The 23,024-nt window shown below is 35.1% G+C and overlaps 1 protein-coding gene across 1 annotated transcript; it reads right to left on the bottom strand.

The window, feature by feature from the left end:
• Window positions 1-4,007: 4,007 nt before the first annotated feature.
• On the bottom strand, window positions 4,008-20,345 carry LOC125650789 (multidrug resistance-associated protein 1-like). The gene is made up of 26 exons (XM_048879310.2): window positions 20,097-20,345; window positions 19,585-19,758; window positions 19,272-19,397; window positions 19,028-19,165; window positions 18,796-18,918; window positions 18,641-18,702; window positions 18,409-18,540; window positions 17,995-18,150; window positions 17,686-17,863; window positions 17,322-17,576; window positions 17,177-17,242; window positions 16,933-17,070; window positions 16,588-16,734; window positions 15,789-15,940; window positions 15,379-15,682; window positions 14,872-15,039; window positions 10,361-10,675; window positions 10,028-10,259; window positions 9,605-9,915; window positions 8,874-9,073; window positions 6,079-6,205; window positions 5,657-5,905; window positions 5,400-5,558; window positions 5,039-5,205; window positions 4,720-4,914; window positions 4,008-4,193 (listed from the first exon to the last, which is right to left on the bottom strand). The coding sequence occupies exons 1-26, from the start codon at window positions 20,160-20,162 to the stop codon at window positions 4,082-4,084; spliced, it is 4,452 nt and encodes a 1,483-aa protein (XP_048735267.2). The 5' UTR covers window positions 20,163-20,345; the 3' UTR covers window positions 4,008-4,081.
• Between the last annotated feature and the right edge of the window lie 2,679 nt (window positions 20,346-23,024).

Here is a 23,024-nt window from a genome sequence, read left to right as displayed (position 1 = left end):
TCTTTTCTCTGGAGCCATATTGAATGTAGGCCTAATAAATCTCAACAGCTTTACTTATTAGGGCTAAAGTGCCTCATGCTTTCCTCTCGTCCTCAGATCCAAAGAAACCACGTGCACGTGAATAAAATCCAAATGCACAAACACTTCTACTTTTCATTGTAAACTGTTGAACATTCTAATAACGTTGCATTAAAATATCACTTTCATTGATCGTTCTTACACATGTTTATTTCAAAAAGACGACATCAAACTTTCATCAGAAGGACAGGCCTACGTCAAAAAATAAATTCTCGGTCAATAGTTGTTACTTTGTTGGAATGGCAAAACCATTTTTTATTATAAACTATAATCCCTTCTAAAACAATTTTCATCCATGGTTTCTTTTATAGAAATGTCCTTTTGTACTGTATATGAATGGATAATAAGCGCACTATTTTTCCCTCGTAAGGAAGACTGATAAGCACGACGTCTGAGCCACGGATTCAAAACAAATTCAATCAGTTGTTTCTACAATACTGGGGATCATCTCAAAATTAAGTGAAAAGAAGACGTATGAGATAAATAGAACATCTATAATTGCGTATTTTGATATTTTAGATTATCCAACTCGTTGATATGATGCATTTACTCGCGAATAAATACACCATATCAACTCGTTGGATAAACCAAATCTCAAAACACGCAATATAGATATCCTCTATCCACGTAACTCAGGAAATAAATACTTTACAACATTTCTAACCCTTGCGATTTACATTAATTTTGCCTCTCTGAAAGAACTCATTCGATATCTGCACTATTTACTGTTAACTTTCGGATATTAAATATCCGCGTTTGATGACAACAATTATTTTTGTTTTATTTATTAATTTCTAAACACCACTCTGACAAAACATGTGTAGAATATGAGTTTTTCTTGCAAGGATTGTTAACTATACGACCGTCTTTGTCCTATATGAAAGGTACAAAATAGACAGTTGGGCAAACATGGACCCCTGGACATACCAGAGGCGGGATCAGGTGCCGAGGAGGAGTAAGCATCCCCTGTCAACCGGTCACACCCACCGTGAGCCCTATATCCTGATCAGGTAAACGGAGTTATCCGTAGTCAAAATTAGTCTGCCAAGTTTCAAGAAGGGCCTAACAATCGGTACGAAAACGTCAGGCAGCATTTAGCCAAATGGTAGGTTGTATTGACGTACTAGATCGTTATAACGACCATATACTTTGCGAAATGCTGACTTCAATCAAGACTGTTGAAACCCCTATACCATCAACTTGTTTGTCAGTCACTTGCCTCGATTTAAAAACTGACTATATGCAGTTCTCCTGAGGGAGGCTCATTTGTTCTCTCTAGGATCTGCACTCTATACCAAATACCGCCTCCGTAGAACAAAACGAAATCCTCACAGCGTTATCCGATATTGCGTTTATTAACCGTTGTGACGTCGTGTGTATAATCTTTAATTCATTATTGTGACGTTTTTCAAATCATCTATTTGCCATATTGAATTTTATATCGGAGAATATACTTCACTTGCGTTGATAAAGCGAAGTATAATTATCAAACGTCAATAATGTATATAATTGCAAAACAGCATTGTGTTTAATCGCAATACATATATTTATAACGTTTGATTTCCTGTGTTTTCTGTTTATTCTTTAATCGCAAAGTTCTGCGTCTGTTAACAAAGTGTGAAATCGTAAAATACATTGCGTTTAAACGCAAAGAATTGCACTCACTTATATTCACAATGCATTGTATTTTCAAAACTGTTCAAGTTATTCCGTTTGATGGCAAATTTTTTGCATTTAACTTCGTTCATGAATATTGTTGATGTATTGTGCTTTACTTATGATGTCACTAACCGCTCGGCATGAGGTGTGAATGTCAAGGGTCCTCGGAGATGACCTTAAAAACGGATATCCCGTGTCACAGTAGGTGTGGCACGCTAAAGAATCCTCACTGCTCAATGGCCGTAAGCGCCGAACATAGGCCTAAATTTTGAAGCCCTTCACCGGTCTTGGTGACGTCTCCATATGAGTGAAAAATTCTCGAGCGAGACGATACAATATTTCTTTACACCAGAATCGATATGGATTGAGGTACAATTGAAAATATAAAGTATAGTTAAATACAGTGTTATTTTTCTGAACAGGAATTACTTCTCGTGTGATATTCACACAGAGGGAGAGAGTCTGTCTAAAACAAATAGTCGGTCCCTGCTTTTGGTTTTCTAAACGCGTGTAAATTTTAGGCACATAATAAACTTAGATTGGTCATGCTTTCGTTGATCGTGGTGGAGATTCATGGTACTTTTAAGATATAACTTACTGTAATTTTGAATATTTGTGGGAGTTTCAGCATGAACTTGATTTTATGTAGGGCCGGTCATGCTATATAGTATAACCATTCGGTTTGTCCCCACAGGTAACTCTTTTAAAAATACTGATCTGATGTGACCCGAAAACCACTCCCGTATATAAAAAAGTGAAGATAGCGAACAGTAATCAATATTGCAATTCCTCTAAGGAATACAAAATCAAAAGCAGGGTAAACAAGGACCCCTAGATATATAAGACATGGAGTCATGTCAAGGAGGAGTAAGCACCCTCTGTCGACCGGTCACACACGCCGTAAGCCCAATATCTTGATCAGATAAACGGAACAGTCTGTAGTCAAAACCATTGTGTAAAGAACGGCCTGAATATAACGATTGACATGAAACGCGTCAGTTTGACCTAATGGCAGGTTGTATTGAAAAACTAGATCGCTTGATTTACACACTTCTGTCATACGTTGTGGCACAATACATTGGAAATTTCTCCATCACAGCTGCTAATATTTTCATGAGAAGCAAAGGTAGGGGCTTTGTAGAACACATTGGTAGCAACATATATATACATGCATTTGTAAGTTTAGTAATCCAGTATAGGTACGGTAACCCATATCCATTCTTCCCATTAATGCGTTTGACCTCTAAATGACACTGGAGAAAGTGTATAAAGAGAGTACAAAACTTTCTCTGTACGTCTGACGTCATAATTCTGTTTTCAAATGTTACTAATTACACGTAGGTCTAACATTTCATTGGATAATGTTGATTTTTACGTGTATATTACGTGATTCAAGTTTTCCTCTATCAAGGAATTAGAAGCTAGTTTTCAAGCATCTAGAAATTCATGTTGGGTACAATATTAGTTAGAATCTGTAATATAATCCCACTATAATGTACATGTACATGTAACTAAGGTTTTATCAAGTTGTATTTACTCCGGGGTATAATGATGCAGGGAGTTGGATTCACGAAAATTCCAAATATTAGTGCTGTGATTTATAATGCTACACATACCGCCACAAACGGGTGTTCAAAAATTACACAAATGGAATTGTTTTTGTTGAAGAAAACCAACAACACTGTCCAATGCCTTTTGATTGCCACTCGATAACCTCGCATCTACGAGTTGGACTCTTCACAGTAAGTATTTGCTGAAGTGCCTTTTACAAGAATTTTCTTCACGTAGTTTTACGTGGATGAAACTAAAATAAGACTATTTCTATGAAAGGTGAAGATAACGAACAGTGATCAATCTCAAAACTACTATAAGCAATACAAAATAGATAGTTAGGCAAACACGGACCCCTGTACACAACAGGTGGGATCAGGTGCATAGGAGGAGTACGAATCCCCTGCACTCGACCGGTCACACCAGCCGTGAACCCTATCTTTTGATCAGGTAAACGGAATTATCCGTAATCAAAATCAGTGTATGCCAAGAACGGTCTAACAATCGGTATGAAACACGTCAGATAACATTTGACCCAATGATAGGTAGTATTGGCAAACTAGATTGTTATAACGACTATAGAATTATAACTAATCTGCTAATGAATATGCAAATTAAGTTACATTTTCTTTCTCGAGATCGAGTCAATACAAATGAACACTGAAATAAAGCAGTAAAGAACCATTGGAATATAGATATACAATGAACAAAAAGGGTATTCTGGCACCAAGAAGTTGTCAAAATGTTTATGTCTATTAGATCCACGATAGGGATGTCCATGTCCTTAGTTTGGCTACACTAAGTTAGCGTCTTTGGCCATCTTGTAAAATATACTTTCTTCATCTTTAAGTAGCTCATCAGGAGTAGCAAATTCTTTTATCTCGCCTTTATCCAGTACCAAAATCCTAAGGGGAGAAAACAGATCACTTTCTTATATCAATATATCCATTAACCTCACTAATTATAATCTACAATAAATACGAATGTGTGCGTTCGATTGAATTAAAGCACATTATATATAAGAGTACATCTTATAATGCCCAACAGTTACGTCAAAGAAATATTAAATCACAATACATTTGTAGGTTACTTCACTTATATTAAAGTCGCTTATATTTAACCATGTGTTATCTTGAATTTAAAATAAATCATCCGTGTTGTTATTTATATACTTTTGTAGTTCACCGTCGGTTATATTGAACTTTGGAAATAATGAAAGATTCTGCTCAGTCTTCTGAATTTTGATATATCCGGATTAGACTATAATGTCTTCCTTTGGGAGTATTTTCCTAATTTTGAAAGCATCCCGTTCTGAGTGTCCTACCGTAAAATTTAGAATCGTATGAATATGGTTTCCACTTCTATTGCATCATGTTTTAATTTCCAGTTCATTATGGAATATCATGAATCATTATGTTATTTATAAGATACCTGGAGTAGTCCATGATGGTGTTGAGTCTGTGTGCTATGGTTAAGATGGTACAGTCCGCGAACTCGCGTCGGATTGTGTTCTGTATCAATTTGTCCGTTTCTAGGTCAATGGCCGCTGTAGCTTCATCCAACACCAACACCTTAGTCTTTCTTAACAGAGCGCGCGCAAGACACACCAACTGCCTCTGTCCAACACTGAAAATATACGTGCATGTAGATTAAGATTTATCTTTGGAAAACAAGGCACTGTAGGAACCCCATTCATTTGAATAGTATAACTAAGGACAGTAACTTGTCTAAAACTACCCCCTCCCCTTACCTTAAATTTTCACCACCTTCTGTGCATTCATGTTGAAGACCATATTCTAAGGAATCTACATATTTCTTTAGATGAGCAAGTTCCAAAACTTCCCACAATTCTTTATCAGTATGTGAATTGAAAGGATCCAGATTCATTCGTATTGTGCCGGAGAAGAGAATGGGATCCTAGAATATACCCCAAATAATCAATCAGGATACTGGTGAATGAAATGCTTGCTATGGTTCAAATGAATACGGATATAAAGTGTTTGAAATAGAATATTGTGATATTTGACATTGTTGAGGTATAAATGTGATTTTTGTATTGTTCAAGTATTTACCTGAGGAATGACTGAGTTTTGTATTGTTCAAGTATTTACCTGAGGAATGACTGTGAGTTTTGAACGAAGGTCGTGTAAACCAATGGTAGATATGTCAATGTCATCAATAGTTATACTGCCTTCAGCTTTTTCAAGAATTCGGAATAAACCAAGAGTTAATGATGATTTTCCAGCACCAGTACGGCCAACTATTCCGATCTGAGTAAAAATGTATAAATGGAGATGAAAACCTTCACAAGGATGCGAATCAAAATTTACAAAAAATAGAAAATGGTCTTATTTGCATATACATGTACCTTTTCTCCAGAGAAAATCTCACAGTCAATTCCTTTCAAAACCAAGTCCAGGCCTTCACGATATCTCAGACTAAAATTGGAAAATTTTATGTGACCTTCATGAGGCCATTCTGGAGCAGGTTTAGTTTCTTTGATCCTCCACGCTGCCTCTGGTTTTATATTAATATATTCTTGGATCCGCTCCACAGATACAATGCTTGTATCCATTTCAGTGAATACGTGAACAATCCAATTAAGTATCCCTGTTATCTGAAAACAAATTCAATATGTATAGCAATAATACAAAACACATCTTAATGTATGGAAACAAATATCTTTAATCAATGCATATTATAATTGATAAGTATTTCATTTTATTTTGACTATTTTAAAACTAAGCAAAGTCATTGATTTAATCTTTAAAATATACTCATGTTACTCACACGACCAGAGTAAGTCATAACAAGAGCAATAATCCCGCTCGACAGTACATCTCTGCGACAAGAAGCCAGAATGCATGCAATAAACACCAAAATATTTCCTAGAAACTCTAAACGAATCCCCAACCATCTGAAAATATATCAATAATACAATGTTTATACATTGAACGCAAATTAGATATTTATTTATCAAATATGGATTACAGAATTCTCAATGTTAACTTCTGGATTACAGGATTCTCATTGTTAACTTGTGGATTACAGGATTCTCATTGTTAGATTGTGGATGACAGAATTATCATTGTTAGCTTGGGGATTACAGGATTCTCATTGTTAGCTTATAAATCAAATGATTTTCATTGTTAGGATTTTCATTGTTAATTTGTGGATTACAGAATTCTCATTGAATGCTTGTGGAGTACAGGATTCTCATTGTTAGGGTATTCATTGTTAACGTGGGGATTACAGGATTTTCATTGTTACCTTGAGGATTACAGGATGCTCATTGTTAGGATTTTCATTGTTAGCTTGTGGGTTATAGGATTCTCATTCTTAACTTGTGGATTACAGAATTCTCATTGTTAACTTGTGGATTACAGGATTCTCATTGTTAACTTGTGGATAACAGGAATATCATTGTTAGGAATCTCATTGTTAGGTTGAGGATTACAGGATTCTGACTGTTAGGGTTTTCATTGTTAACTTGTGGGTTATAGAATTCTCATTATTAGCTTGTAGATTACGGGATTCTCATTGTTACCTTGTGGATTACAGGATTTTCATTGTTAGCTTGTGGATTACAGGATTCTCATTGTTAGCTTATGGATTAAAGGATTCTCATTGTTAACTTGTGGATTACAGGATTCTCATTGTTAACTTGTGGATGACAGGACTCTCATTTTTAACTTGTGGATTACAGGATTCTTATTGTTAGTTTGTGGATTACAGGATCCTCATTGTTAATTTGTGGATTACAAGAATCTCATTGTTAACTTGTGGATGACAGGACTCTCAATGTTAACTTGTGGATTACAGGATTCTCATTGTTAACGTGCGGATTACAGAATTGTCATTGTTAACTTGTGGATTACAGGATTCTCATTGTTAACTTGTGGATTACAGGATTCTCATTGTTAACTTGTGGATTACAGGATCCTCATTGTTAACTTGTAGATTACAGGATTCTCATTGTTAACTTATGGATTACAGGACTCTGATTGTTAACTTGTGGATTACAGGATTCTCATTGTTAACTTGTGGATTACAAGATTCTCATTGTTAACTTGTGGGTTACAGGATTCTCATTGTTAACTTGTGGATTACAGGATTCTCATTGTTAACTTGTGGATTACAGGATTTTCATTGTTAGCTTGTGGATTACAGGATTCTCATTGTTAGCTTATAGATTACAGGATTCTCATTGTTAACTTGTGGATTACAGGATTCTCATTGTTAACTTGTGGATGACAGGACTCTCATTGTTAACTTGTTTATTACAGGATTCTCATTGTTAGTTTGCGGATTACAGGATTATCATTGTTAATTTGTGGATTACAAGAATCTCATTGTTAACTTGTGGATTACAGGATTCTCATTGTTAACTTGTGGATTAAAGGAATATCATTGTTAGGAATCTCAGTGTTAGGTTGAGGATTACAGGATTTTGACTGTTAGGATTTTCATTGCTAGCCCTTGGATTATAGGATTCTCATTATTAGCTTGTAGATTACAGGATTCTCATTGTTAACTTGTGGATTACAGGATTCTCATTGTTAGCTTGTGGATTACAGGATTCTCATTGTTAGCTTGTGAATTATAGGATTCTCATTGTTAGCTTGTGGATTACAAGATTCTCATTGTTAATTTGTGGATTACAGGAATCTGATTGTTAACTTTTGGATTACAGGGTTCTCATTGTTAGTTTGTGGATTACAGGATTCTCATTGTTAACTTGTGGATTAGAGGAATATCATTGTTAGAAATCTCATTGTTAGGTTGAGGATTACAGGATTCTCACTGTTAGGATTTTCGTTGTTATCTCTTAGATTATAGGATTCTCATTATTAGCTTGTAGATTACAGGATTCTCATTGTTAATTTGTGGATTACAGGATTATCATTATTAACTTGTGGATTATAGGATTCCCATTGTTAGCTTGTGGATTAGAGGATTCTCATTGTTAGCTTGTGGACTACAGGAATCTTATTGTTAACTTGTGGATTACAGGATTCTCATTGTTAGATTTTTGATTAAAGGATTCTCATTGTCAGCTTGTGGATTACAGGATTCTCATTGTTAACTTGTGGATTACAGGATTCTCATTGTTAACTTGTGGATTACAGGATTCTCATTGTTAACTTGTGGATTACAGGATTCTCATTGTTAGCTTGTGGATTACAGGATTCTCATTGTTAACTTGTGGATTACAGGATTCTCATTGTTAACTTGTGGATTACAGGATTCTCATTGTTAATTTGTGGATTACAGGATTCTCATTGTGAACTTATGGATTACAGGATTCTCATTGTTAGCTTGTGGATTACAGGATTCTCATTGTTAACTTGTGGATTACAGGATTCTCATTGTTAACTTGTGGATTACAGGATTCTCATTATGAATTTGTGGATTACAGGATTCTCATTGTTAACTTGTGGATTCCAGGATTCTAATTGTTAACTTGTGGATTACAGGATTCTCATTGTTAACTTGTAGATTACAGGATTCTCATTGTTAACTTGTGGATTACAGGATTCTCATTGTTAACTTTATAAAACGTATCGAAATCGAGTCTGCTATACCTGTAACACATAGTGTTTGTAACTTCGGCTTTAATATAGGCTTCCCGTCTACGATCAGATTCCATGGCGAACTCTGAAGTTTTGTTGAAGGCACGAATTGTGGTGACACCGTGTATGGACTCACTGAAGTGTGAGTATTGAGGTGATCTAAGAGCGCTGAATATCCTCTTTGTCTGAGTCGCTGTGGCGGTGAAAATTCTCTGAAACAAAACAGGTTAAGGTTTTTTTTCTGGTACTACTTCATAGTTTTACTACTTTTTATCTGGGTTTATAATGCAAATTGTGAACAAAAAAGTGTGTGTGTGTGTGTGTGTGTGTGTGTGTGTGTGTGTGTGTGTGTGTGTGTGTGTGTGTGTGTGTGTGTGTGTGCGTGCGTGCGTGCGTGCGTGCGTGCGTGCGTGCGTGCGTGCGTGCGTGTTATGTATATAATTTATGGGGATTCTTATACATGATTAATAGAATACATATCTAAACATTTGATATAAAATACAGTGGAATTCATCATTCAAATTCAATCACACACCAAAATCTCACCTGTACACTTTTTTCATTATCACACTTTCGCAAGTAAATATTGAATTGACTCAAACCACGTATGTTTGTTACATTAAAAATAGTAAATATAACTACATGTACTATACTTTTCACGATAAATCACAATGTGTTAGATCTGTTTTTAATTCTTCAATTTTTCATTTCTAGAATCAAGAGTACATGTATATATGCATTACCTGTACGAAAAAGTAAACGATGCACAATGGTATCACAAAGAATAGAATGTTCGGGGTTCCCAGAGTAATAATGCCGACTGTAAATATCAGATGAGGAAAACATTGCATGAATGACTGTGTTATCCAGGGAAGTTGCCCATCTAACATTCCCATGTCTTTTGAAAAACGATTGATAATCCTGCCAATTGGAGTCGTATCAAAGAAGTTTAATGGCGCTCTCATCACACTAGACAAAGCATTTTGATGAAGTTTCCGTGCTGATGTAATGGCAATATAAGCTGTTAAGAATTGTATGGTTAGGTCGAAGAGAGCTGTAAACGAAAATAATGAAAAAACCACTGAAAGCACCGAACGGTCAGATTTAAAGAAAAAATATTCATTAGTCTTTTCGATGATGACTTTCTTAGAAAGGACTCGACTTACTTCTTATTAGACCTACTGAGCCATATACAGTTAGTCTGTGTCTTTCTCTCGAGTGTTGTAGACTTGTTGATACATTTGATGATGTACAGTTATCTGTGTTGTCATTGTTCCATTCGCTGAGCCGATATTGATTGTAATGAGAGATGGTCAGTTCGGCAAAACAGAAGAAACACGAAAGCAAAAGAATTGGTCCAGCGGCCTTCAAATAAGTGGTGTACACAGACCATTTGACCTATAAATGGGATATATACCTGATTAATACCGCACTCATTTCAAGATGAAAGAACAAAACAAAATGTGAAACTCTTTAAAGCCAATTCCTTTTTTGCTTACATGACCAGTCTCCACTGCCTCTTCTTCAATAAATTTGGAGTCTTTACATTTATTTTCAGCTTTTGCATTTCCTTCTACCTTTGAGTTACTGATTGCTGAAAGTTGTCTGACTGGAGATTTGTGTCTTTCCTCGGTTGATTCCTCGTCTGAGCTTGACTCCTCTAGCAAATTGTTTCGTATAAATTTTGCAAAGCCGCCATTATTTTCCATTAATTCGGTGTAAGTCCCAACTTCCGATATTTCTCCATCAACCATGCTGATGATCTTGTCCATATTTGGAAGAAAGCTTATGGCGTGTGTTACAAGGACACGAGTCTATTAAAAAACAACCAAAATGACAATGTCAAAATTCATTCAGTAAAAATATTCATGTACTTACAAAAACTCATATATAAGTCAAAAAATAAAATCCAATACTCAAATTTTATCTATAGCGCTTTCGCCCTACGGGCTCGTAAGTAGATTTTTAAACAATGTAAACAAGTTCCATTATGACGTTAAACAATGTAAACCAGTTCCATTAATAATGATGTTATTATAATAATAACGTAATTTTTAAAGATATAAAGGATATCGTCGAATGTTTTAATAATTACTTTTGTAACATTGGTCATGAGCTAGGAAAACATTTTGATGACACTTTACCTACAGTTGAAGAACAAATACCTAAAAATTCTTATACAATACCAGGTATAACTGCAGAAATTATTGAAAATGAGATAAAATGTATGTCTGCATCAAAGGCAACAGGTTTGGATGGTATCTCTGTCAAACTTCTAAAACGTTCATGAAACAGTGTATGTGATATTCTTGCATATATTTTCAACTATTCTATATCTTCATGTACTTGTGCAAATGACTGGGAAAAGGCACGAGTTGTACCACTTTTTAAATCAGGGGATGAATGTCTAGTCAATAATTATCGGCCTGTATCCATTTTACCCTGTGTTAGCAAAATTTTAGAAAGGCATGTTTTTAATTCATTTTATGAGTATTTGTCAGTAAATTCTCTAATTACAGATTGTCAGTCTGGTTTTAGGCCAAAACACTCATGTGAAAGTACTCTTATTTCTCTAGTAGATAGATGGCTTAAATATATTGATGAAGGTAAACTTACTGGTGTACTTTTTATAGACTTACGGAAAGCATTTGACACTGTCAATCACAAGGTTTTATTACACAAACTCAAGTCATTTGCCATATGCAGTGATACTTTTGAATGGTTTAAATCATATCTAACAAATCGTACACAGAGAGTTATTTGGAAAGGCAATTTATCGGATGAAAAAAATGTAACCATTGGAGTTCCGCAAGGCTCTATTTTAGGGCCATTGTTTTTTATCCTGTATATTAATGACTATCCACAAGCACTGAAACATTCTCATGTAAATATGTATGCAAATGATACTTCACAAGATGTAACAGATAAGTCAGTGGAAAATATTGAGTCAAAGATGTGTGAAGATCTTCAGCGCAGTATAATGTGGAATAAGGAAAATAAATTAAGCTTAAACCTGTCTAAAACTCAATGTATGCTTATTGGATCGGCACAAAAATTATCAAAGTATCGAAAATTAAATTTAGTGATAAATAACCATGTCATAGAATGTGTTCAGGAGTCAAAATTACTTGGTATTATTATTGATGAAACTTTGTCCTAGAAAAGTCATATAGAATCACTTATGAACAAGATTTCCAAGAGAATTGGCATTTTAAGAAGAATAAGATATTTTATGTCAAACGATGCGCTGCTGAAGATTTTTTATACTATGATTTTTCCACATTTTACATATTGTTGTACTATATGGAGCAATCCAAGAAATGCTGAAAATGTGAATAAGCTTTTTATATTGCAAAAACGAGCTGCAAGGGTAATTCTTAACATCAGAAATTTTGAAACACCATCTAATGTCATGTTTACAGAACTTAACTAGTTGCCTCTATCAGATTACTTTGTCTATAGAAAAGTCATTTTAGTGTATAAAGTTTTACATAGTTCAATGCCAGATTATTTAAATGTTTTTAAATATGTATCAGAAGTCAGTCAGAGGCAAACTAGAAATTCTTATTCAAATATATTGTATATACCCAGGGCAAAAACAGAATATTATAGAAGATCTTTCAGCATTTCAGGGAGCACAGTGTGGAATGCCTTGAGTCAAAATATAAGAAACTCAACAAGTGTTGCGTGTTTTAAGAGAAAATATCTTAGAGATTATCACCATACTTTTTAAGCTTCATTTTGTTCCTATTTATCTTACATTCATAATTATTTCTTAAGTTTATATGTATTCTACTTCTTTTAATCTGTGTTTATTTTACTAATATCTGTCTGTATGTATGTTATATGCAGGACCATATTGAAAACTAGCGTTATCGCTAAATATGTAATCCTGGATAAATAAAGGCTTTATTATTATTATTATTATAAACAATGTAAACAAGGTCGATTGTGACATTAAAAAAGAATATATATATATATATATATATATATATATATATATATATATATATATATAATCCAAATTGAAAGAGTTGATATCACACAGTCAAAATAATTCAATAAAAAAGCAGGAAAATATACAGTTCCAAAATATGTTTAAATATATGATTTAAATATATTTTGGAACTGTATATATTCCTCCTTTTTTATTGAATAATATATATATATTAGAAGTTGATTCAGTACATTTGTAAATAAGTATTGAAAATCAGAATGACACATTCCATAAAAAACAATAATTTACTTCTAGCGCTTTCTCCATGCCTATATGGTTCATCAGGCAGTTCAAATATAGCAACGTTTTTGTTATGACATCAAATAAACGAGTCCTTTATGACATCATAATAACGATAACCGGTAGCGTTTGGTAATTGTCTATAATTCCTACATATTTTCTATAAATATTATGTTAAATTGTTACAGTAATTCATTTGTTCAAATAATTATTTTCTATTAAGGCTTGGATTGAAAAGTTTAATAAAATAATTCTCTTTGGCTTTGCGAGTTGTTTCATTTTCAGTCTACATTTGAAGGAACGGAAATACTTTAAATTAACCACCCCCGCATTCCGCAAAATGTTCACTACATGGGGCGATCTTTAATTTGTTGTTGATGCACCCTCACTCGCGCATTAAATTTGTTTATTTGTCCTACGTAGTTCTCTGGGCAAGTTGGGAAAGTGGCGCAGTAAATAAGCTTCTCAGATTTGCAGTTCATGATGGCATTGTCTTTCAAATCTTTATGGATTTTAAAGTTACGGAATTACCCTCTTCTGTGTATTCGCACGTCCCGCAGCGTGGTTCACCACATTTGTTAACGCATTTGACCTTATTCAGCGAGAAATTGGCTCTAGTTAGGAGCTTTTTTAGACATGGTGCCTGACGTCGGCTGTTAATAATTTGAGATGAATGTGTCGACGAAAGACACATTGTTGTTTTTATTGGTATCCTTTTGGCAGGTTTTCAGAAGTTCTGAAATAGGTATTTTTTCTGCTTGTTCTATTGAAGCATGAATAAGGTTTTCTGGGTAATGCTGTTGAATCAAATGTATCTTTAATTCATCCAATCGGTTTTACGTAACGTTGAATTTGGAATGATGGTGCATATACGTTGTATGGAATATTACGTAAGGGTTAATGTACGAGTATCGCTCCATTCCTTAAAAGTAATGGACCGAGGCCCCGAAGGGGCCGAGGTCCACTGCTTTTAAGGAATGGAGTGATACGAGTACATTGACCCACTTAAAATCCATTAATAAAAACTAAACTTTGTGCATTTTAATCATGTCTTACGTTTTTCATTCTTTTGTTGCATGTATTTATATCTACTTGTATAAAGGTTGACCTACTTTCCGAAAACTCCATTCCTGAAAAATAATGGAGTGTTCGAACAAAAGAATGACGTCATAGGTGGATTTTAAGTTTAGTGTGTGACGGGTGACACGATCTAAATTTTAGATTTTGATGAGTGTCCGTTTCTTCGCTGTATAAATCGGGTATAATGTCATTGCCCACTTTTATGATCAATAAATCCAGAAATGGTAGATTCTTAGTGCTCGTTTCCACTGTGAATTGGATTGATTCATGTAAATTATTTAAAATTGAATGAAATCTTTGTAAATCCTCATTGGTGTTCGTCCAGAAAATGAAGCAATCATTTAAGTAACGTTTCCAGTTATCACGTATGTATTTTCCAAAGTCTGCATGAAATATTTCCGGTAGTGTATGATAAATCCTTTCCTCTAAATATCCCATAAAGGAAGTGGCATAACTAGGAGCTACTTTGGTACCCATTGCAGTCCATAAAAGGTGTTTGATCTCCCATAAGATATATATATATATATATATATATATATATATATATATATATATATACTTGCCTAGATGGTCGAGCGGTCTAGCGAGCTGGTTACATGCTGCTAGGAGATTTGGTTCCGCAGTCGTGAGTTCAACCCTGGTGATTCATCATATCACTGAAGAAATTATTTCAGGTACAGAGTGTAGTATTACCTTGTTTCGAAGGAGTCCACTTTTGCCAATCACATTTTCAAATATATATCTTCCGACATGTGCATCCACAGCGCTGAGTGGGTCATCTAGTAGATAGATGTCTGCATTCTGGTAAACTGCACGTGCCAAACTAACTCTTTGTTTTTGACCTCCACTAAGGTTGATTCCCTGTAAAACACGCGTTTTCATAAATATTAACATTTACCTATAACGAATTTTATCAATATTTACATCGAGACAGCGGTTACACTGATGCAAGGTGAAGATAAGGAACAGTGATCAATCTCATAACTCCTACAAGCAATACTGATCATAGACACTGTAAAAGACGCACAAAACGAAAACGCTTGTAACGAAAGCACACTTATTGTGAAGTATTATTTATTCTCTCATCAAAGAAAACTAACTTTTTATCGCTGTCCATGGAGTTTCTATATAACAATGTTTTACTGCAACTATCTCCTACCGCCTATGATATGATGTACAGTGAACAACATTTAGTTATACCTTTTCGCCGATTTCAGTTTCATCTCCTCCAGGAAGAATATCAAGATCAGGTCGTAGAGCGCATGTGTCTAACACTTTACTGTAATTCTGTTCACACATTTCCTTTCCAAACAAAACATTTTCCTTCAGGGAATTATTTTGAATCCATGCTTGCTGAGTTACATAGGCCATAGAAGCCTTTACACAAACATCCCCAGAGATCTTCTCCATTTCTCCAACAGCGGCCGCCAACAGTGACGATTTTCCGGCACCCACTGCTCCAACCACAGCCACCAATCCTCCGTCAGGAATGTCCATGTCGATACTGCATCATACAGAATCATTTTTATACCAAGTGATTTCATACGTTTTAGAAATACTGGCTCATTATTTCTATAACAAAACACTAGTACCTTAATTAATTAACTTACTTCTTCAAAATAGGATTTTTGTATTTATTCCAAGCAAAGGATGCATTATTCATCACAATCGCCTTCTCTGCCTTTTCATTATGTTGAATAGCCATCTCATCAATTTCATCGTTATTTAAAAACTTTTGAATTCTCTTCAGAGCTACGGATGTCTATAAAATTGTACAAAATAGTCTAATAAGTATATCTACACAGGTGCCAAATATTTGTTATACATTATATCAAGTATCATAAATGTCAATGTAAGATAATGTAGATATATTTCTTTTCGTTTTTCAAATAAAATAAAAATTGCATTATGTTTTGAATTCGTTGATTCAGCTTTTTCATTGTTCTACCTGAATGATTTTGTACTGTCAGCAGTTTGCTATTCTTCATTGAACGTATTGTTACATTGTAATTTTATCGGGTACTACTTTATTATTCGCAGTATTTAAATTCGTGTTCGAATCTTGAATATCATTCGACAATTTAACTACGACCAGTAAGTTTCTTTCGAAACCGTATTCATTTTTGTAAATGAGTTTTCTTTTCAGATACATTTTTCAAGTAAGTGTTCTGAAATTCTGGCTTCCCTTCAGACGACATGCATTGCAAATTGAAGCTTCCATTCCGGGTTGCCTGCCAATGGATTGAAATAATTGCGTGCTATTTTGTACATATGTGAATGAAATTAGCATTTAACATTGTCGCCACCTAAATAAATCTTTGTGTTTTATTTTATTTTGATGATAGAACAGGAAATATTTTATGTTCAGCTAAGCAAAGCGAAAGAGAGCATAAATTAAAAGACTAAAACCTCAACAAGAGATGTGATGGCGTTTGGCATATGTAGAATTGGCCCTTGAAGAATCCCAAGCAATGATATTGTGTAGAATATTGTCTTTGTTGTCATGGAGTTATTCTCATCAGACCACAGGTACATAGCAAACATTACGAAAGTTATCTGCAAAAGAAAGTACATCAAGAACTATTGTCGTCTAAGATGCTAGTATGCATTTGTCGTCAAAACCCAACTCTGAGTATATAAGATCCCCTACTTGAAAACGTATCTATTAACAATACATTTTGTTACATGTAGTACAGATACATAATAAATCTCAGCTTATCAGAATATTTTCACATAAACTGATTATACATTTACCAGGAATTCCGATATCCCCCAGAGGCAGAAAGAAAATATATCGAAATATTTCCTCTTCATTTTCCCACGCAGTTCTTGGGATCGAATGGATCCAATTTTGTCTTCAAATGATAGTTCCCAAGCGTACAATTTCAATACCTGTAAATGACGAAACACAGACATTAAGCATTAACAAAGGTACATCATATTTTAAGAGAGAGAGAGAGAGAGAGAGAGAGAGAGAGAGAGAGAGAGAGAGAATTACCTTAATTCCGTTGAAGACTTCATTCAAGACGTTCATCCTTTCATCCTCAATACCCTTCCCCTCTTTCTGCAATAGTAAAAAGATTTGGTTTAGTTAAAGATCTATCGAATTTTGCATTATGTTTAATGTATCTATAACGACTTACATTGATTTTGTGATGCTTCTTTGCTATGAACACATTCATCGGAATGAAAATTAATAACAGACTAAATCCAACAAGAGCAGCTGATTTCAACTCCTGGTACAGGAAGTATAGTGCCACGCATGACTGAAACGGCCCAATCCATAGGAAGTGTAATCCAAACAGAGCATCAGTGATCTTCATAGCGTCATCAGCCATCAAATTCACCATTTCTCCCACGGTGCTGTTTTCTTTGGATTCGTATGAAAGTTTAGTCATCTACAAAAGGAAACATCAGCCAGATATTTTCCAAATCTTTATACTGATAAAGAAGGAGTTTTGACATGAAGTATTCCTGCTACATGTATATGCAGAGTTAGTGACGTACCTTTCTGTAGAGGGCGCCACATACCGACGTTCTGATTTTGATTCCAAGCATATGACAAATGTTGTCGTCGTAGTTAGCCATCAACAGTTGTACGACATCAACTGAGAATTTGATAAAAGCGAACAAGATTCCGTGCCAGAGAAAATCATTTCTATCCTCCGCGAAATCAATTATATATCTAAAAAAACAAAAAAAAAAACAAATATTGCAAGTAGCATATTTATCGTCTCTATCCTGCTGTATTGGTTTTAAATGTATGCCAATTCCTTTTCGAAAAAAAAGCTTCTTTTTATGAAACGTTGCACTCACTTGAATAGCAGAGGTCCGCTAAACTGCAGAACGTGACGGAAAATTCGCTGCAGAAAATTAAAGATTATCTCGTATGAATGGACTTTAAACAGCACTTTGACCAAACTGGCTTCTCCGGTTTTTTCCTCTGATTTGTTTTTATTGCGTTCATGTTTGCTGTAAAGTTAAACAATGATAATTAAGTAAAGGATTCAATTCTATATTACATATATATTATATAAAATATTCAGTGCTGATGATATATAATATGAAAAGGGGGAGATAACGAACAGTGATCAAACTCATAGCTCCTTTAAAGAATACAAAATTAAAAGTTAGGCAAACACTGAACCTTGGATATATCAGAGGTGGGATCAGGATTCTAGAATATCATGTCAAATATTCAATACAGATAATAGATATTCTTATTCAAACCTTTTTAGGTTCTGTACTTCGTCATGCCATGCCTTTTCAAATATCGGAACAGCAGTTTCTGATTTCATCTCTGTTGGGAGTTCTACCATATCTTCGGCCTTCAGCGTTCTCCTGTAGGCTTCCCGTATTAAACTGCACAACAAACGGGAGAGCTTATTACAAAATTTATAGATCATTTTAATATTCAAACAAAACCTTCCGCTGTCACTATTTAATACAAATCTGTAATTACCCAGTGACCCACGAAAACGTCAGTATTGAAAGAATTGTACTTTTTTCAGCACATCGTTTCTGCTGCAAATAAGAAAATGTTTGCGGATTATTCAACTGAAAATTTTTACGACTGTTAAAAAGACAATATGTTATTCGAATTCTTTTAGAAATTACCTGGTACTTTTCGTTATCATCAGAAAATTTGTCTACAAATAGCCCTGTCAGGACCAGTTGACCAATAGACAGGAGAGATTGAAGCGACAGGAGACACAGTCTGTTATCCACATTGGTTATTTCCTGAAATAGTCTTCTCATTTAGGGATTTCTTTCAGTACGACTCAGATTTGTTACAAATGAGAAAAATTATCAAGTTCATCATCGTGCTGTATATGATGTGCTTTCATACCTGCTTAAAAAGCCGTCTGATATGGGACTGAAGCATCAATATTAGGCTGACTGACATCAGAAACCAGTATCCTAGTAAAAATCCAGAGGAGCGGATCTTTCGTTGACGTTCAGTTATCATGATATAGTTTGCAATAATCTAAAACAAATGAAGAAGACAATTTGAATACTGTAACTTTATAGATATGTATAAACTCGTGGTAACAAATGTACAGGAACCGAGCAGCTTATCACTGTGACGTTACCATGGTGATTCCAGTCAGTAGTGAGGAGAAGAAGGCGGGTGTTCCCCAGGCATCGCTCAGAGAATTCACATACACCGTTTCCAAGCATTCCAGAAACGAGAGGAACATAAGTACATAACACAGAATCTGAAAAGCAAAGAGTCAAGTGCAGTTTTCACTGTCATGGAATTCAGGTGTTACTTCTTGATTTTTAATTGATTTTGTACAACATACCTCAAAGAAATTCCAATTACATGTTCTTTTCTTTATATCCTGTTCTCTATCAAACGTATTCCGTGAATTAACAAAGATCAGATTCATAATCATTACTTACATTTTTAGCGGAGCTGAGCCCAGAATGGGGTTGTTTTGAGAGTTCCTTCGGCAGCAAAAACAGTCTTAAGGGAGATAAAATCAACAGGAAGAGGCACGGGACCCAGGGTAAAATAGTTTTCTGGAAGCATGACGTCAGATCTGGAGTGGCTGTGTTCCATGTAAGGTTGGAGTCCTTAAAAAATTACGGTGTCAATGAACATGTAAAATTGTTAAGAAAGCATATTGATTATTCAATAGCCATAATTGTTTTCCAATGCTCGTTAGATGTACGTAAATGTTAAAAAAAAAGAGAGAGAAACAAAACATTAAAAAATGAAATACCCCCGGTGTAAATTGATCAAATTTATATAATTCTTTAATCTATCTAAATATACCATAGTAGTTAATTTGATATTTAAACTATAAATCGGGAGTAATACAACATTTGGGTGGGTGTGAAATATCAACAGATTTCATTTTTAAGCATCCATTAATATCATAGTCTAAAATTCAATTCAATTCGTAACATACCCAAAGAGCTTCTCCAGAGCAAAGGAATTCAATGCTATCAATGATATGTTCCTTCACTTTGTCCATTGTACAGGTGTATTGAAGTTATGTTGGTCCGCGTGGCTTTTAAACACAGACCCAGGTGCTAAACTTATCCAGTCTGAAATACACGGAAACACCGTATGACGCATTCTTGAAGATCTCCGGTCAATATCCCGGGACAAGTAATGGTTATCTTCTAGCCTCCGAGTAATATTCCTATCATCAAAGAGATGGGCGGTCCATCTGTCGCGAGTGCGCAGAGCGCACGAGTGAGAGAAGAACCGCCCATCTCTTTGATAATATGAATTTTACGAGGATGCTAGAAGATGACCGACTTGTCACATATTACGAAAGCTTCTCATTTTACCTTTATTGAACCATACATTCAATCTAAGGGTATATTGACATACTAGTATACTATCGTCGGAAGATACGTATAGTCAGTTTTTAAATCGAGGTAAGCTACTGACAAACAAGTTGATGGTACAGTGGTTTGAACAGTCTCGATTAAAGTCAGCATTTCGTAAATTCTATGGTCGTTATAACGATCTAGTTCGTCAATACAACCTATCATTGGGTCAAATGCTGTCTGACGTGGTGTGTTTCATACCGATTGTTAAGCCGTTCTTGGCACACTGATTTTGACTCCGGATAACTCCGTCTACCTGATCAGGATAAAGGGCTCACGGCGGGTGTGACCGGTTGACAGGGGATGCTTACTCCTCCTCGGCACCTGATCCTACCTCTGGTGTGTCCAGGGGTCCGTGTTTGCCCAACTATCTATTTTGTATTGCTTGTAGGAGTTATGAGATTGATCACTATTCGTTATCTGTACCTTTCATGTGTATATCAATACGCTTTTTCCGTAAAATAGTAAAAGTAAACTTCACAAAAATGTCAGTATCAATCACATATTTGTGGTTTCATAAATTATTTTTCAGGAATTTAATTTTGTACAAGTATTTGTACAAATATTTTAAGAAAACATGTGTAACACAAATGTTAAAGTAGGAAAGGGATTAAAGCCTTGCATTGGCAAACTCTTTATGAAATTTAAGAGAGAGAGAGAGATGGGGAGGGTCACAAGTATGTGTATATCTGTTACATAACACTTCCTGTCTGCTTCAACGCATTCGATCGGCGAAAATAGCAAAAGTAACTTCACGAAAACTGATTATCCCTGTCTTGTTTCTATTGTGTAATTCTGATGTTAGTACTGCCCATGTGATAATGTGATAACAAGGTGGGAGGAGCTCTTATTGTCACATATTAACAATGCTTTCCTTTTGTTGTTCAGGAATTGTATCTGGTTGCATGTATCATCAACAATCAACAGGGACTTGTTATCGCATATGTGATAATGCCAGCTCCTCCCAAGACCGGGATAATCAGTTTTCGTGAAGTTACTTTTACTGTTTCATGGGTAAAGCGTGCGCCGATCGATTTCAGGGGTGTTGAAGCAGACAGGGAGTGTTATGTAACTGATATACACATACCTATGACCGTTTTTTAGTCAGTAAGTAATGGTTAACTTCTAGCATCCGAGTAATATTCACATTATCAAATAGATGGGCGGTCCTTCTGTCACGAGTGCGCGGAGCGCACGAGTGAGAGAAGTACCGCCCATCTATTTGATAATGTGAATTTTACGAGGATCCTAGAAGATAACCGACTTGTCACATATTTTAAAAGCTTCTCATTTTACATTTATGGAACCATAGATTCAATACAATGTTAGATTGCCATATACCATCGTCGGACGATGCATGTGTATATAAAATTTAATACGCTTTACCCGTAAAACAGCAAAACTAACTTAACGAAAATTGATTATCCCTGTCAGTATCAATCACATATTGGTGGCTTCATAAATAATTTTATTTATGAAGCCACCAATATGTGATTAATCGAGACTGTTGAAACCACTGTACCATCAACTTGTTTGTCAGTAGCTTACCTCGATTTAAAACCTCACTATACGCATCTTCCGACGATAGTATATGTCAATATACCCTTAGATTGAATGTATAGTTCAATAAAGGTAAAATGAGAAGCTTTCGTAATATGTGACAAGTCGGTCATCTTCTAGCATCCTCGTAAAATTCACATTATCAAAGAGATGGGCGCACTCAAAGAGATAGTCGTGTCCGCGCACTCGTGACAGAAGGACCGACTATCTAATTGATAATGTGAGTATTACTCGGATGCTAGAAGATAGCCATGCCTACTTATCACATATTCGATAACAATACCCTGTTGATGATAACCAGATAGAATTACTGAATATCAAAAGAAAATCACTGGGAATATGTGACAATCTCCATTTGTACGAAAGCCCATTGAGCTCATTTTCGTTGCTAAAAAAAAAAACTTTTTCGCGTTATAACGCGAAACATTGGCGAAAAACCCCATAACTTTGGCGTTATAACGCGTAACTTTCGCGAATAAACGCTTAACTTTGGCGTTATAACGAGAAATGTTCGCATTATAACGCGTAACTTTCGCGTTATAATGCGAAGGATTATATATATATATATACTTTTGTAAAACAGGTACAGGTGATTAAGACAATGAAGGAAGATTTTGAATTTTGTGCATTTCTAAGTAACGTTTCTTCTGAGGAAATAAAACTGGAAATGGTGAGAGAAAATGTACGATTAGTGTTATAGCTATTCGTCACCAAGGTGACTGATTGTTATTGGTATGTCTCCGTCGTCGTCCGTTAACAGTTAAACATATTTAACTTCTTGATAATTAACCTTTCAATTCTTTTGAAATTGGACATGAAGCATCTTTGGTATACGAGGGATATAAATTTGTAAATTTATGAACTCTTAGGGGTGGGGAAAATCGGCTAAAAATTGACCAGTTTCTAAAAATCTTCTCTACAACCGCACATCTGCATGG

This window comes from Ostrea edulis, chromosome 5, assembly GCF_947568905.1.
Source record: "Ostrea edulis chromosome 5, xbOstEdul1.1, whole genome shotgun sequence".
Taxonomy (NCBI): Eukaryota; Metazoa; Mollusca; class Bivalvia; order Ostreida; family Ostreidae; genus Ostrea; species Ostrea edulis.
The sequence above is the reverse complement of the archived record's forward strand: the minus strand, read 5'-3'. Positions and strand labels throughout refer to the sequence as shown.